Source organism: Grammomys surdaster, unplaced genomic scaffold (assembly GCF_004785775.1).
Source record: "Grammomys surdaster isolate TR1022 unplaced genomic scaffold, NIH_TR_1.0 60, whole genome shotgun sequence".
In the NCBI taxonomy this organism is placed as follows: Eukaryota; Metazoa; Chordata; class Mammalia; order Rodentia; family Muridae; genus Grammomys; species Grammomys surdaster.
The window spans coordinates 6,831,912-6,849,633 of NW_021604562.1; the positions used below are offsets into that span (position 1 = coordinate 6,831,912).

Here is a 17,722-nt window from a genome sequence, read left to right on the forward strand (position 1 = left end):
CACAGACACCCATACATATTACACAAAAGCATTCTGCTTCTAGCAAAATTACCTGTTTCTTTTGCTGTCTACAACTGTAGTATGTTCCCAGATGTAAATAATAATTTCTGACTCAAAACTGTTTAGGGGTGGGCCATTTAGTTGTTTGAGTTAACTTGGTACAATACCAAGTTGGTCACGGTGCATTAGATCACTGCTTTAGTTTGTATTGTGACCAGGAGCAATTCATGTGACCCATCTATTTTCAATTTACATCATCAGTAGGTTTATACTAACCTAAGATAATTATTGTAATAATTAATCAATATAATGTGCTTACTTATGTATGCTTAATAAATATTAGCTATTACTATGGTAAAAGTCCATTCAGTTATACAGTCAAAATGTATAGGGCTCAGTCAGTGGTTAAGAGCAGTGGCTGCTCTTCAAGTGCTCTTCCCAGCACTTACATGGCAGCTCACAGTCATGCATACCACCTGTTCAGAGGATCTAACACCCTTTTCTAGCTTCCTTAGGTACCTGATATGAACATGGTACATATGTATGTATAAGCAAATATGTATACACATGAAATAAAAATAAATGTTTTTAAGAAATTATTCGTACCTCATTTTGCTTTAGAAATTGAATTTGTTGAAATTATACTTACTGTATTTTTTTGTCTAATGAACTATTTTTGTTTTTTTATTTCATGTAGGTTTGGCTAGTTTCTGTGGTGCAGTATTCCGTAAATATCCAATTGATCTTGCTGGTCTTCTTCAGTATGTAGCCAATCAATTAAAGGCGGGCAAAAGGTAAATTATATGGAGATGAGCTTCAATAACTCAAGCACTTCTGGTGGTTTTAAAATGTTGAGATTACTGTTACTTTGAAAGACACAGATTTAACTGGATAGTTACTTATTTATAGAATATATATTTTTAAGGTAGAATCTTATGTTGTCCATGTTGTCCTCAGAATTGAAATCTTCATTTAACATTTCAAGTGTTAGAATTGCATATGCATGCATATATGTGTGTGTGTGTGTATGCACATATATACATACATACATTTATATATAGAGAGAGAGGAGAAGGAGAGAGAAAGAGAAAAAGAGAGAGAGGGAAGGAGGGAGGGAGGGAGGGAGGGAGGGAGAGAGAGAGAGAGAGAGAGAGAGAGCGCGAGAGAGAGAGCTTTTCTTTTACTTTTTATTCAGGGTCTCATGTAGTTCTGGCCATCCTGGAACTCACAATGAAATCCAAGCTGGTCGTGAACTCTCAAGAAACTCTGTGTCTTCTGAGTGTTTGGATTAAAGTTGTGTACCACCATGCCTAGCTATTGAATATTTAAGAGAAACTAGAAGTCAATACAGAGAGATAGTTTCTTTAGTACTATAAAATTTGGCCACATATATACTTCATTAAAAGGACAGTTAACTTATTTTACTATTAAGCTTTTTCTGTAAGGGAGTATACAGGAAAAATATTTTTTTGAATATGAATTTGATATGTAAATACTGAAGTTTATTCTGGGCCAGTGGCAATGCTTAGGCTTTGAATAAATAGATTGGTTAAACATTAGTACCAGTAGGTTGATTATAATCAAATAACTCTATATTGTTTTTAGAAGATTTCTGATAGAAATTCAATAAAAATTAAAATTCATTGGTGTTTTGAACAGGTACTTTGCTATTTTGGCTTTGAGAAAAAGTTGAAGATAATATAGCCTCTGGGTTTTGACAGGAGACTATTCGTAGCTTTGTCATCTCTGTCACTCCTGTAATTTTACTTGTTTCATTTTACAAGCCGTGAGAACACTCATTTTAAGCTATAGTATTTGTGGCCACTTAATTAAAACATTTTTAAAACAGCTGAATGCCACATTTGTTAGCTTGGATGGATTGGTAGTTGTGTATTTGTTTGCATACCAAAACTGCCTGGTTTAAGAAAGCATGGCACATTGAAAAGAAGCCCCTGATATGAATATTAGGAAAATACACCTTTGTTCTGTAACTTGTACATTGAGAGTTGTACTTCACCTTTGGAAATACTGTGTAATTAGAGAAAGTTATAGAAATCATAAAGTATTTTTTTCCAGTGATAGTTCAAAATGTTGCAGATTAAAGTACATTCCTAACTAGGTGGCTATTTTGCTATTAATAAATCAAAGAGAAACATAAATCTAGAACACTTGGGTAAGAGGACCATGAGTTTGAGGCTAGTATGGGGTAGATAGGGAGGCTTTATCTCAAAAATGTGTACCTGTTAACACATAGAGAGTAGTAATGCTTATTTTACAAAACCTTTTACTTTAGGCTCAAGTACCACAACTTGCCACTTTTCCCTTTTGTTTTTCTTTCTTTCCTCTTCTCTTTTTAAATTATGAATGACTGTTTCAGGGCTTTATTGATTTTTATTACTTGGAGTTTTAGAGAGATGGCTTTCTGCTGTAAAAAAAAAAATTGAGCATCCTGAATTGAAGGATGAGAAACATGTTTTTTGGGCAGCTGTTGAAAATGAAATATAGCCGGGCAGTGGTGGCGCACTCCTTTAATCCCAGTACTTGGGAGGCAGAGGCAGGTGGATTTCTGAGTTCGAGGCCAGCCTGGTCTACAGAGTGAATTCCAGGACAGCCTGGGCTATAAAGAGAAACCCTGTCTCAAAAAACCAAAAAAAAAAAAAAAAGAAAGAAAAGAAAATGAAATATAAACAGTAGATTAAGTGTTAGAGTTACTAATGATGACAGCTGCACTTGTGTGAGCAAGTGGCTCTATGCTAATATGCATTCTTAGACATTTGAGGGAGTAAAAGACAATGGCTTAAGTACTTTTCTCCCTCACTCATTCTGTGAAGTATTTTGTGTTATTTTCTCAGTATCATGACAAATTCCTAAAAGAAGCAACATGAAACTGAAGATTCTTTTCTATTTAGTTCAGAGGTCTCAGTCTAGAGTTAGCAACTATTGCTTTTGGCATGCCATCAAGGCTTAAGGTTGTGTGGAGCAACAGATTTATCAGCAAGAAAGGAAGAGGCTGTCTCTCTCTCTCTCTCTTTCTGTTTGTCTCTCTCTCTCTCCCTCTCCCTCTCCCTCTCCCTCTCCCTCTCCCTCTCCCTCTCCCTCTCTCTCTCCCTCTCTCTCTCTCTCTCTCTCTCTCTCTCTCTCTCTCTCTCTGTGTGTGTGTGTGTGTGTGTGTGTGTGAGAGAGAGAGGGGGGGGGGAGAGAGAGATAGATACAGGTGAGGGAAGGAGGATGTGGAGGGATTGATGAGAGAAGAAGTGAAAGAGACATAGAGACAGACAGATAACATTCTGTGACCTGCTTCCTCCAGTTAGACCTCACCTAAAGTTTCAAGAACCTTGCAAAATAGTGCCATCAGATTGGGATCAAGTGCTTAACACATGAACTCTTAGAGGACATTTCATACTTACTGACAATCAAAACAGGAGAGAGGTAGAGGCGGTGTGTATGTGGAAGAAGTGAAGGAAAACTGCAAATGAAAACTATGAGGAAAAATACATGAAGCTTGGGTAAAGGGAGAATGAAGATATTTCTTTTAATGTAAGATTTATTAATTTTAATTTTATGTATATGAGTACACTGTCATTGTCTTCAACATACCAGAAGAGGGCATCAGATCCCATTACAGATGGTTGTGAGTCACCATGTGGTTGCTGGGAATTGAACTCAGAACCTCTGGAAGAGTAGTCAGTGCTCTTAACCGCTGAGCCTTCTCTCCAGCCTGAAGATGTTTCAGATTAGTTTTAATTTTGTACCCTATCTCCAAGCTTCAAATTAATCTAGATAAAAATAAATCAAAGAGAAACATGAAATACTTTCATTGTACTACTATAGTACTAGAATGGATGTAACATTTATTTTGAAAATAAAATTAAAAGACAAGCCTTGCTGTTGTCTCTCATTGCTTTGTCTAAGTAAAGATTCTCAGGGGACTACTTATTATATTTTATTATTTTCATACTTGAAGTTTTAACTTCAAATACTTTTCTTTTAATTTTTATAGTTTAATTTTTGTATTTCTTTTAAATTTTGTATTAGTTTTGACCTACTAATATTGAAAGAAGTGGTACAAAAAATGGCAGGCATCGAAATTACAGAGGAAATGACAATGGAGCAGTTAGAGGCCATGACTGGTGGGGAACAGCTAAAGGCTGAGGTAAGTAACAACTATTGTTCCACTATATTCATGGCTTTGTCTTTCAAGTTGTCAATTACCCATACTTAACCACAATTCAAAATTAAAGAGAAAAATATCCATAAGTAAATAAATTATAGTTTTTTTTACTTTGAGATCCATTTTGTATAGAATCATAAAAATTTTTGCCTTTCTCCTTGCTCACTTTTGGCACATAAATTGATCCTTTTGGTCATTGTATCCACACTTTATGAACTACTCATTAGTCATATAATAGCCATCTTTGTTTGTCATATTGGCTGTGTTTTAGGATACTAGGATAGTAGTCCTAGTTATCAATTGGCTATATTGCAAAATGCTTGTATTCAAGTAACCTTTGCTCATAGTTCCCAATTCTTTATCACTATAACTAAGTGTTGTTTCATATCATGTCATCATAAGAATGTCAGTGCAATGCAATAACATATTTGGAGAGTGACCATATTTATGTAACTTTTATTGTAACATTCAGATTGTTTTATTCATTGTTGTTGCTAATTTCTTTTTTTTACTGGTTATTTTACTTATTTACATTTCAAATGTTATTCTCCTTCTGGATTTCTAGTCTACAACCCCCCCCCCCCCCCCCCCCCCCCCCCCCCCGGCTTCCCCAAAAGGGCTCCTCCACCCACCCACCCACCCCCACCTTACCTCCCTGGCATTCCCCTACACTTGGGCATCGAGTTTTCATAGGGCCAAGGGCTTCCCTTCCCATTGATGCCTGTTAAGGCCATCTTCTGCTACATATGCTGCTGGAGTCATTGATCCCTCCATGTGTACTCTTTGGTTAGTGGTCTAGTTCCTGGGGGGTCTGGTTGGTTACTAATTTCTTACTGTGCTTAATTAGGCTTTGCCATGGGTATATATGCATAGGAAAAGCATGGTTTGTGTAGAGTTTCATACCATTTACAGCTTTAATTTCTCCACTGTGGGTTGTAGAACATACTTGCCACAGATAAGTGGACAATACTGTGTGTGTGATCATAGTATAGAATCCAAACATTACCTAAAGCTTAATGTCAAAGCCATACATGTTCTCCTCTCAAAACCACTGCTACCTTCTTTTTTTTTTTTTTTTTGGTTTGTTTGTTTGTTGAGACAGAATTTCTCTGTATAGCCCTGGCTGTCCTGGAACTTACCATGTAGACCAGGCTGGCCTCGAACTCAGAAATCTGCCTCTGCCTCCCAAGTGCTGGGATTAAAGGTGTGCACTATCACTGCCCGGCTCTACCTTCTTTTTTAAGAGCTGTGAAACACTAGTAATTGGAACTTTAAAATACATGAAAATATAAAAGACAATAACTTATATTTGTATTGAAAAGATTTTCCGTGATATTTCCACTGGAATAAATCTCTATCACAATCTACTAAGTTTTTTCACTGAATAGAAAAATAATCCTTTGTAAAATATTACCAAGTGGAAAATGGAAACAATGAGTTTAAGCACAGTTGAGCTACCATTAGCCAGATTATAATGAACAATCATTAAAGCAAATTTGTTAAGGAGAATGTATATAGGTTATAGAAATGCTTTATTTTATTCTGGTGTTGCTTTATATTAAGCCAGGAATGTCTTTTTATTATTCTGTTTTTTAAAGACAGAGTCTTTGTAGTCACTTCAAGCTGGCCTCAAACATGTGTAGTTGAGGATCATCCTAAACCTCCAATCACCTTGACTCTATTTCCCATGTGCTTGGATTATGACTTCTAGCTCAGAAGTATTTTAAAAATTATGTCTCAGACGGACAGTGGTGACACACGCCTTTAATCCCAGCACTTGGGAGGCAGAGGCAGGCGGATTTCTGAGTTCTACAGAAATGGTCTACAGAGTGAGTTCCAGGACAGCCAGGGCTACACAGAGAAACCCTGTCTCAAAAACCCAAACCAAAAAAAAAAAAAAAAAGATTATGTCTCAACTTTCTTGTGTATCTTTTCCCAGTGAGACGGCATGGATGCAATGCATATAGCAGTAATTTTTGTCTTCTGTCATGCAGGGTGGTTATTTCGGCCAGATCAGAAACACTAAAAAATCTTCTCAGAGATTAAAGGATGCACTACTGGACCATGATCTTGCTCTTCCTCTCTGTTTGCTTATGGCACAACAGAGGAATGGGGTAATTTTTCAGGAGGGTGGAGAGAAACACTTGAAACTTGTGGGGAAGCTATATGACCAGGTAAGTGAACAAAGCTTGGGTGTTGAGGAAGACTTTTTTTAATCTTAATAGAATAGAAATTGTGATGTCATTTGAAACATATCATTTGTTGACATCATGTGAATGTCAGATACCTCATGTCAAATAGGCTTTCCTTAAATAGGGCCTTTATTTCTGTGCAAACTATGCTATTTTACGAGATGGGTGTAGATGTTATATATAAGGTTTTCAATTAGTTAGACATTCCATCATGAAAGGCTATCATCAGATTGTTTACCTTCTTTTTGATCTTTGGAAATTTGTAATTTTCATTGCACCACAGTAGATACTATTTCTTATTTCTTAGTAATAAGATTGCTAACACTTAAATCCATTTTGTTGGCTAATAATGTTTTTGTGCTTAATATTTTTTTTATTTTTTACACAACGACAAAGTCGTTGATTTCTCATTGCATATATATAGTTTTATAGGATTTTAGGTAAGTTGTTTTGAGAGTCTCTTGGACTTTCCTTGGCTAGCAACTGAAAAGGTGGCTTTTCCATCTAGTGTTAAGTGTCTGTTTGATAGTCTATGGCTTTTAGGAGAGTGTTGTCAATTCAGATGGGAAAATTTTATTTACACTGTGTATTTAAGTATTGACTTACATGTATTATGAATATTTTTATGTGGATAATTGATAGTATGGTTCCTTTTGACTTTTTTGACATCTTCACTGTTATTTTACCCTCCTCCCCTCTTCTGTATTTCCCTTCCTCTCCACTCATAATTAATGTAGAATTTTTATTTGATACTTAGTCATTGGGCTTGTTTATAGGTACATTGTCATAATTCAGTGCATGTATATAATGTGTGAATTATAAAATTGGTAATTCCTATTCTCATGTTTTTAAACATTTACCATTCCTGTTGAGAAATACTGAACTCCTTTCTTCTAGATCTTTATATGTCACAAATTGCTATAAGCTCTGGCCAGTCTCTGTTGGCTGTACATCACTGGAGCTCTCTTCTCCTATGCAAGTGCATTGTGGTACTCCAGCTCCCACATCTCTCTACCCCTTTCCAGTGACACTCTTAGCCTCTACTATCAACTCTTCCTTTTACTTTTGTGATGTCAACATTTTTTAGACTTTATGTACAACTGGGAATATGTGGAAATTATCTTTCTACCCTTTGTTTATTTCACTGAACATAGTATCTTTCATTTCTGTCTCTGCCAATGCTATTGAAATTTGGATTCTTAATTATCAATTAAAATTCTGTTAAAATAACATATCTTAATCATTTGAAAAAGGTTTATGTTGATTTTAGAAAATGTTAACTTCTGTTTTTTTCTCTTATTTTTAATTTAGTGTCATGATACCCTAGTACAGTTTGGTGGGTTTTTAGCATCCAATCTAAGTACAGAAGATTATATAAAACGAGTGCCTTCAATTGATGTGCTCTGTAATGAGTTTCATACACCACACGATGCAGCATTTTTTCTGTCTAGGCCAATGTATGCACACCATATTTCGGTAAGTATGAATGTCTTTATTGCCATTCAAGAGTAATTCTGAATGGTTTACAACAAATATTTGATTTTTAAATACACCCTAATTTGATAAATACAGATTACTCTGATTTTCTATTACTATTCTTGTCTCAGCAGTGAACACTGAAATGTTGTTTTAAAGAACAGGTCTTCCTATTACTTTCCCTTCAGGGCCATAGTCAATTCATAGAGACCCAACATACTCTCCATTTTGTTAATTTGGATTCTGTCCCTTCTCTTCTTTTGTTTTTTTTTGTTTTGTTTTTGTTTTATATTCTATACTGTTTGTGGGTTTCAGTACAATTTGTGTGGTGAAGTGGTTTAATTCTATACTGTATGTGGTATTCACTCCAGTCATTGGTTCCCTTCTCTTAAACTAAATTTTCCTCCTTATATCCTATAAAATTTTGTTATACAGTGTGTAGCAGAAGTATATAGAAGACACTAGGGAGAAATTTGATGTTCATTTGATCATGTAATTGAGAATACTGTTAGTGTTCACATATGAACCACTGCTACAGTCTTACTTCATTTAACGACTAGCGTTTATGCAACAGATCCTTTCCTGTATATTCTAGTGGGTTAATGGGAACAAAAATGACTTTTTGAATTCCTTTAAAATCTCTCATTCCAGAGAATTCACTGCTATATGTAGTTAACATCTTACATTCTCACCCTAACCACATCAAAAAGTCTCATCCATAAAAACATAGGACCTGATTTCTTGAAGAACCTAGGTGGAAGAAATGCTTTTATCTCAGGAATTTCATGTCATATCTTACTACTTTGAGAACTGGAGACCCTAATCAGTAATGAGTCCTAGTAAACAAACACTTGGTTATTTGAGATAGTCTTGGTCAAAAAATGGAGCAGGTCATTCATACCAGTAACAAATCTTTTGTGGGGGGCATGAAAATTTTTCTTTTAAGAGATATACAATTTAATGATAGAAATGGCATTTCCTTCTCAGGGTTTACGAAGGAAAATATATATTGTGGCATTTATATACTCCAAGCAATAATAAAGTGCCCCCAATCCACCTCATATAGGCTGTATGCCTCTTGGAAAGGGAATTCCTCAGTAGCCTAGGATGCAATTTTTTTTAAATTGTGAGAGAGGAAATAGGGGTAACTGCAGATTCCCCTCAGGAAATTGGTTACCACAGGCTCTCAACCAAACACTGCTCAGATTATTGGCCTGACAAAAAGCTTTTTGGACATAAATTGGTGGTACGATACTAGTCTCTGTTTGACTGAAGATGTAAACTTAAGGGCTGGAGAGATGTTTCAGTGGTTAAGAGCACTGACTGCTCTTCCAGAGGTCCTGAGTTCAATTCCCAGCAACCACATGGTGGCTCACAACCATCTGTAATGGGATCTTATGCCCTCTTCTGGTGTGTCTGAAGACAGCTACAGTGTATTCATATAAATTAAATAAATCTTTAAAAAAATTTTTTTAAAAAGATGTAAATGTGAGTGTTAGTTTAATTTTACATAAGACAAATTAGCATTGTAGATGAAGTATAACCATCTGATTAAGCTTAGTTTTCTGACTAGGTACCAGTAGCAGGCCTACTATTCACAGATTCACAGATTCAAGACCAGAGATTTGAGAAGATTGGTATTATTGGTGCTATTATTCAGTTTTATCATAACTATAACTTAATTTTCACTTTTAATTATTGAGACTCATCTTGAAACAGATCTGAAAGGAAGGTTTTCCTTGCCCTAGCTGTTCTAGACTTTTCCCATTCAAGTAGTCAGCTTGTCATATGCAGGTAGTTTCAGCACTGTTTATCTCATGTCTGGTAGAGCCTTAGCAGATGTCATTCCACTCATCTAGATTCATATTAGTTACCTTCAGCAACATCTATTTTTTAGATTTAAAGTCGTTTTAACCCTAGTTCTTAGTCTCTGATAATAATTTGTATGCTTTCCTGTAGCTAATGTTTTTGTAGCTTTGTCAATTCTGTAGTTTCAGGAGTTATCAGCATGGTCCCTAGCATGGGTATCAAAATAAATAGTCCCCACTTCTAGAATAATTACAAGATTCCTAGATTTTGCTTGACATACCATTGAATGTAATAGATTGTGCACTTACAGTTTAGTCAGCCTGGATGAAGCACAGTCAATCCCAAGACAGTACAGAACTCAGAACCTTTGACCGATGATCATCTTGCTATATACTTAGCATAAGCTGGATTACTCCAGTGCTTTTTCTAATACAAAGAAGCAGCTGGTTGTAGGACTTCTCTTAGATTCACCTTAAGTATCATGTCTGTTTTCTTGGTAAGAGGTCTTTCATCATAAAATGGCTGAAAGACATGAGACAGTGTATTAATTTTATTTGCTGCATTTGGCATATATACTAGTAAATAATTATGTCAATATCTCTGCACTAATAGATTCATTTTTACCTTATGTAACTGAAAGTATGGTCTTCCTCCAATTTTCTTCTGTTGTTTTTTGTTTTGTTTTTCGAGACAGGGTTTCTCTGTGTAGCTCTGTCCAATTTTTTTTCCTAATTAGGACAAGTCAGTCAGGACAGAGAAATTGTAGCATCAGTTCTCACATGGTTTCAATTTAATTTACTGCAGGTACTTATGGGAAAATTTTATTTGGCTTGGCAGTAGACTAAAGTAGCTGATTGCTCTGTCTGGAATGTTATCATTTTCAGCATTGAAGTCTTGCGTTATGGGAAACCTCTAAGTCTGTGACAAAACTGGACATTTAGTTTCAGAGGTAGTAGTCTCAGTGAATTTTTATTACCTTTCTTAGTGGCAATCCAACTTATTGACACATGCCATATTGGAGATAGTAGGTCAAATTTTATTCACAAAAACTAGTTAAGAACATGAAACTAAGGATTGGAACAGATTTTAGAGATAATTTATCTTGGAATAAGTGCTTTTGGTAAGAAACTAGAATTGCCACGATCGTTTTGTACAAATATATATGTTATGTTTTAACCTTTTATCTCCAGTCAAAATACGATGAACTTAAAAAATCAGAAAAGGGAAGTAAACAGCAACATAAAGTCCATAAATACATTACATCATGTGAGATGGTGATGGCGCCTGTCCATGAAGCAGTGGTCTCCTTACATGTTTCCAAAGTCTGGGATGATATCAGCCCTCAGTTCTATGCTACATTTTGGTCATTGACAATGTATGACCTTGCAGTTCCTCATACCAGCTATGAAAGAGAAGTCAATAAACTTAAAGTCCAGATGAAAGCGATTGATGACAATCAGGAAATGGTAGGTTTTGATGTAGTAATGCAAATATATTTGTGACATTTATGCAATATTTTCCATACTTTGTAATTATTTTAGTTCAAGATTCTTGATTCTTCAATCTTGTTCCTCCATAATATTTTAAGTAGATATAATGGTAACGTCTCAATTGTTGGGGCAGGATCTTAGGAAATGGTTGGAAATCATGATTAAGGAATAAAAGACATGCATGTCTTGTCTACTGAACACTGCCATAGCAACCTAACATTATTTGTGTGGCTCCTATTTCAAGAGCAGTAGGAATTCCCAGAGGATTATTATTATCATCCATAATATGTATATGTGTCTATGTCTATATGTCTATGTATAATCCAGCAAACACAGGGAGGAGTATGGGATTTAAGGAGACCTCTTTTACTCTACTTGATGATGTATTTGAAAAGTCAAGTTGGTAAAAAAATTAGGCAAGTATTGAAAGTTGGGTAGAATAGTAAATATGATATAATTGAGAGCTAACTTAGATACCTTAGCTGTGAAATAACAGATGTAAAAATGGAACTTTAAAAAGATTATGAGAGTAATATGGAGAGTGATTTTGATAAGGGGGTTGTTATTTAGTCTGAAGTTAGAGACCAGCTAGCTGTGTGTGTCTTTTAGAGTACTTTGGTATGAGGTACTGAGAATATAGGCTGTGCTAGAGACAGTGGCAGCAAGTGGGCTATAGGAATGAAGGAAAGCTAAAGATGACTTAATTTTTGCCTCAGATGGATACTGCCAGAGTTAGGAAGGTGACCTGTTCAGAAGGTGTGTGAAGACTCTGTGATACTGATTTGGATGTGCTGAATAGAAAGAAAAGTAATGCATTCAGGCATAACTACTGTACACTCATGCTGGAGTAATCATAAAGTATAATCACTTTTCTCTTTAAAATTTTATACATGAAAGGAGGCAATGTAAGTGCAGTTAGAAAAGTATCTGACTTTACTTTGTAGCCTCCAAATAAAAAGAAAAAAGAAAAGGAGCGTTGCACGGCCCTTCAGGACAAGCTCCTTGAAGAAGAAAAGAAACAGATGGAACATGTTCAGAGAGTACTTCAGAGACTGAAACTAGAAAAAGACAACTGGCTTTTAGCAAGTAAGTTCTTGGGATTGACTATTCCTGCTGCTGCTAAATTGCAAAAGCAAACATTTCTAACTTTGGCAGTGTTCAAGTGATTATGCATATATTCTGCTCTGTTCACTATTCTCTTCAGTTACTCATTACTACAGCCTCAACCTCATGTGTGCTCACTGAAGGGACTGATGATAGTTTGCTAGCGAAATAAAGTTAGTTTGTAAAGATAATACTGATAGCTTAGTATTTAAATTTTCTGTACAGGATCATTGTATAGATACTATATATCTATAATCTGGACATTATAGATAAACGTCCACAGAGTAAAAGTGATAGGAATCTTTATCACCTCATTTGTAGTTTTATAACATTGTGTACACTAGAGTTAAAATGTTGTCATGTTTGGGAGCCTTCAGCCACTTGAAGAAAACTGCTTAATATATTCTTCTTTTATTTTAGAGTCTACCAAAAATGAGACCATCACAAAATTTTTACAGCTGTGTATATTTCCTCGATGCATTTTTTCAGCAATTGATGCTGTTTATTGTGCTCGTTTTGTTGAATTGGTACATCAACAGAAAACTCCAAATTTTTCCACACTTCTTTGCTATGATCGAGTAAGTTCTTATTGCAGCCTTTAAAAAAACAATTCACATTAACACAGCTAAGTATTATAAACTATAGAGGCATTATATATACAGTGAATAACATGATCTTAAAAGCCAAGTTGGTGACCTTAAATCTTAGCTCGACTTCTTTCAAACTGTGTCTTAATTTGGGTTCTCATTACTGTAAAGAGACATCATGACCAAGGCAACACTTATAAGGACAACATTTCATTGGGGCTGGCCTACAGTTTCAGAGGTTCAGTCCATTATCATCATGGCAGGAACATAGCAGCATCCAGGCAGACATAGTGCAGAGGGAGCAGAGAGTTATATATCTTGATCTGAAGACTGCTAGGGAAAGACTGACTTCCAGGAAGCTAGGAGGAGGGTCTCAAAGCTTACTCCCACAGTGACACACTTCTTCCAACAAGGCCACACCTCCTATTAGTGCCATTCCCTGGGCCAAGCATATTCAAACCACCACACTATAATCTTTCACAAGGAATTTAACGTCTCTGTGTCTCAGTTTTCTTATCTATAGAAGGGGACTTGCTTTGTAAGATTGATGTGAGGGTTAAATGTGTTACTATATATAAGAACCCCTTGAAATGATATCTATTGTACTCAGGGTTAACCTATTCACTCAGGATTTGAATTTAATAATTTTATAACTTCAAAAGTTGGGTCTTTCTATATTGTTTAATTTTTACTCCTTAAAATAAAACTAAAGAAACAACCTTCTACCCAAATAAAAGCCTTTATACATTCATACCACATGAAAGCAGATAAGTTCTTTAGTGTCATATTCATGGATTTTCCATCTTGCATTTTTTCTTACATTACTGTTATTTGTGGGTTTAAAATATAATGTTATATAGTATGTCTGCTGCATTTTTTTCTAAATTTTATCACCTTTGCCTTTGCCTACTGTCTATTCACTCTTAGTCATGAATGACTAAGTCTCCAAGAAGCATTATGTAATAAAATGACAATAGCCCTTTTTATTGTTATAAATTAGATTTCTTCATAAAAATACACTTAGATTCTTTATGATTGCTATTTTTTTTTACAGAATCGAGAGTTGCTAAAAAAATAAAACAAAGCAAAACAAAAACAAAAACCCAAAACTCTTCAGTGTGAATATAATAGGAAAAAGTTAATTTTTTACTAAATTTGTCTGTATATTGTTATGCTTTAATATAGTTTTTTAAATATTTTCAGTTAGTTTGATGTTTTTTCGAACATTTTTTCCTCTAGGTTTTTTCTGACATAATTTATACGGTTGCAAGCTGCACTGAAAATGAAGCTAGTCGATATGGGAGATTTCTTTGCTGTATGTTAGAAACGGTGACCAGGTGGCATAGTGATAGAGCCACATATGAAAAGGTATATAATTAATAAATATGTTTATATTTTACTTGTGTGTATAATTATTGCTTCAGATTGGTCAGTTTTAAAAGAATTAAAGATTCAGCTATAAAGTGATACTTAAAATCACAAATATTATAAAAAGTATCTTTTTTTATTCTATTTCAACTTGAAGTTTCAAGTTAATACCATTGGCTAAGCTGAACCTTTCTTTTACATAAGAGTCACTGACCTATCTGGTCTTATTCTATTTTGTGGGATGAATTTTACTTCTAAATATGAGACTCTCACTTTTCTTAGGAATGTGGGAACTATCCAGGATTCCTTACCATATTACGGGCAACTGGATTCGATGGTGGCAATAAAGCTGATCAGTTAGATTATGAAAATTTCCGACACGTTGTTCACAAATGGCATTACAAACTAACCAAGGTAAAATATAGTGGGTAGTTTTCAAAGACTTTTTTCTCTTTAAACCTGTATTTTATGATAATAGTTCTTTAAACATCTGTTATAGGCATCAGTACATTGCCTTGAGACGGGTGAATATACTCACATCAGGAATATATTGATTGTGCTAACAAAAATACTTCCTTGGTACCCAAAAGTTTTGAATCTGGGACAGGCTTTGGAAAGAAGAGTGAATAAAATATGCCAAGAAGAAAAAGAGAAGAGGCCAGATCTTTATGCATTGGCTATGGGGTAACACAATTATATTTTAATGTGGTTTATGAGACTAGATTACAGAAGGATTCTGAAGATGTGAAAATGTCTTATAATGTTGAAGTCTTATCTTCTGCTTTACTTCAGGAGATTATGGGAGATTATGCGATCATGTTCCCACAGGCTGGTGAGAGTTGTCACTTCTGATTATCAACTTCCGGTCTATACTGGATGATAGTTTCAAAGAAATATATTTCTTAAAGGAGAGGAGATACAATTTTTAATCGTTCTCACATCTTGAGTAGCAAAAAGAAAAAGGCTCTCTAGTTAAAGACTTAGTTTAATTTGAAAGAATGACTTAAGATTTTAGAACACTCCGAAGACCTGGAAGAATATACGGAAAAGTAGTACTTTATTTTCTAGAACCAAGTAACAGAGTGAACAATTTGCTAATTTTATTCGACTAAATCCCATATTTATGTTTTTTTTTTGATTTGTGTATGTGTATTTAAACACTTTGTGCGGCTTTCAGCTACTCGGGGCAATTGAAAAGTAGAAAGTCACACATGATACCTGAAAATGAATTTCATCACAAGGATCCTCCTCCAAGGAATGCTGTTGCCAGTGTACAAAATGGGCCTGGTGGTGGGACTTCATCATCATCTATAGGAAGTGCATCTAAATCAGATGAAAGCGGTGCTGAGGAGACTGGTATGCTTGTTTGTAGACACTTCTCAATAATGTATTGAAATACTTTATCACGTGATAATTACAATGCTAGCCTCATACTGCATTTTATTCCCTAGTTATGCGTATGTGACTATTAAGAATTAATCAGCCTCCTGGGCCTTCCTAATTATCCACTAATCATTTTGTTGTGAAGTCAGAGTTTGTATTTAGAGTTTGCTAACAAAAACTTTGTTTTTATTTCAGATAAATCAAGGGAGAGATCTCAGTGTGGTACGAAAGCTGTTAATAAGGCTAGTACCACACCAAAAGGGAATTCAAGCAATGGAAATAGTGGCTCTAACAGGTAGGAACTCTGTGTCGTTCGTTATAATTCTAAACCCTTGTGTTTGTGTGTGTGTGTGTGTGTGTGTACACCTTGGGAGTGTATACACATTCATGTATATATAAGTGGTCATGCATGCTTGCCACAATGTGTGTGGAGGTTTAACCTCAGATAGTACGCCACAACTTGTATGTTATTTGAAATTGGATCTTCTTTGCTGCATATACTAGGCCAGCTAGCCTATAGGCTTTCAAAGGTTCTTTTTTCTCTGCCTTCCATTCTACCATGGGAGCACTGCGGTTACAGATGAGGTCTATTGTGCTTGTCTTTATGTGGGTTCAGAGAAGTTGAGCTGGCTTTCTTATGCTTACATGGCAAGCAGTTTACAAACATAGCCATCTTCTAACTCCAGAGTTCTCTCTTTTAAAAAATTATCTTTTAAGTTAGCATACAGAGTAATTGTGGCATTTCCATATGTATGTCTCATTATACTTCATTCTGATTTGCCCTTACCCCCGTGTCCTTCCTTGCTCCCACTGTCTCTTGCTAGTCTCTTTCTTCTTTCCAAATAATCTCCCTTCTGTTCTTTTTTTTTTTTTCTTTTTTTGGTTTTTTGAGACAGGATTTCTCTGTGTAGCCCTGGCTATCCTGGAACTCACTCTGTAGACCAGGCTGGCCTGGAACTCAGAAATCTGCCTGTCTCTGCCTCCCAAGTGCTGGGATTAAAGGTGTGCACCACCATTGCCTGGTGTCCCTTCTGTTCTTATGACACATGTTTTCTTTCTTTTTTTAAATATTTATTTATTTATTTATTTTATTGATGAGTACACTGTAGCTGTCATCAGATACACCAGAAGAGGGCATCCGATCTCATTATGGATGGTTGTGAGCCACCATGTGGTTGCTGGGATTTGAACTCAGGACCTCTGGAAGAGCAGTCAGTGCTCTTAACCGCTGAGCCATCTCTCCAGCCACCCACATGTTTTCTATTATCTTCCTTTTTGCCTTTTGTTCCTCTCTTAGGAGAATTGTTGTTCTCTTGGTCCTTTTTTACTTTGATAATGTATATGGTATTTACATACTTATAGGTTCTGCATATGAAAGAAGACATGATATTTATCTTTTCGAGCCTTTCTAATTTCAAGTATCAGAAAGATTTCCAGGTGAATCCATTTCCAACAATTGCTATCATTTCAGTTTTCAGTTTGGTTTAATTTCATTTTGTATGTATTCCATACTTTCTTTATCCATGAATCTGTTAATAGACATGTAAACTGGTCCCATTTATTGTGAATAGTGCAGCAATAAACAAAAATGTGAGTATCTCCATGTTATGTTAAATTAGAGAGATCTAGGTGTACACCCAGGAGTGGAACAGCTGACATATTCTATTCTTAGTTTTTGAGAAATCTGTATGAGTACACTGACTTCTATAGTGGCTGCATGAGTTAACATTTCCACTGGCAAGTTATACTTATCATGTTTTGCCCACATTCTCACCAACTTTTGTCTCTTGATGAGAGCCATTCTGGCTGGTTCAAAGTAGTTTGTTTTTTTTTTTTTAATTTCTCAGATGGCTAAGATGTTGAACACTTTTAAAAGTATTTATCGGCCATTTATATTCATTTTATGAGCTATTTATAAGTTCATTACTAGCCTGTTTATTTATTAGGTGAATTTTGGAGAATTTGCCATTCTTTTTTTTGGGGGGAGGGGGAGGTGGGTTTCGAGACAGGGTTTCTCTGTGAGCCCTGGCTGTCCTGGAACTCACTCTGTAGACCAGTCTGGCCTCAAACTCAAAAATCCGCCTGCCTCTGCTTCCCAAGTGCTGGGATCAAAGACATGCACCACCACTGCCCTGCATTATT

At 35.5% G+C, this 17,722-nt stretch overlaps 1 protein-coding gene across 2 annotated transcripts in view; it reads left to right on the top strand.

The window, feature by feature from the left end:
• Thoc2 (THO complex 2) overlaps window positions 1–17,722 on the top strand; it is a 112,931-nt gene that overhangs the window by 65,828 nt on the left and 29,381 nt on the right. For both annotated transcript variants that reach the window (XM_028784333.1, XM_028784757.1), the window contains exons 19-30: window positions 698–794; window positions 4,036–4,153; window positions 6,166–6,345; window positions 7,675–7,839; window positions 10,839–11,114; window positions 12,083–12,224; window positions 12,663–12,820; window positions 14,069–14,197; window positions 14,480–14,611; window positions 14,697–14,881; window positions 15,375–15,553; window positions 15,776–15,875. In XM_028784333.1, coding sequence (XP_028640166.1) covers window positions 698–794; window positions 4,036–4,153; window positions 6,166–6,345; window positions 7,675–7,839; window positions 10,839–11,114; window positions 12,083–12,224; window positions 12,663–12,820; window positions 14,069–14,197; window positions 14,480–14,611; window positions 14,697–14,881; window positions 15,375–15,553; window positions 15,776–15,875 — 1,861 coding nt within the window. The remainder of the gene's footprint in view (window positions 1–697; window positions 795–4,035; window positions 4,154–6,165; window positions 6,346–7,674; window positions 7,840–10,838; window positions 11,115–12,082; window positions 12,225–12,662; window positions 12,821–14,068; window positions 14,198–14,479; window positions 14,612–14,696; window positions 14,882–15,374; window positions 15,554–15,775; window positions 15,876–17,722) is intronic.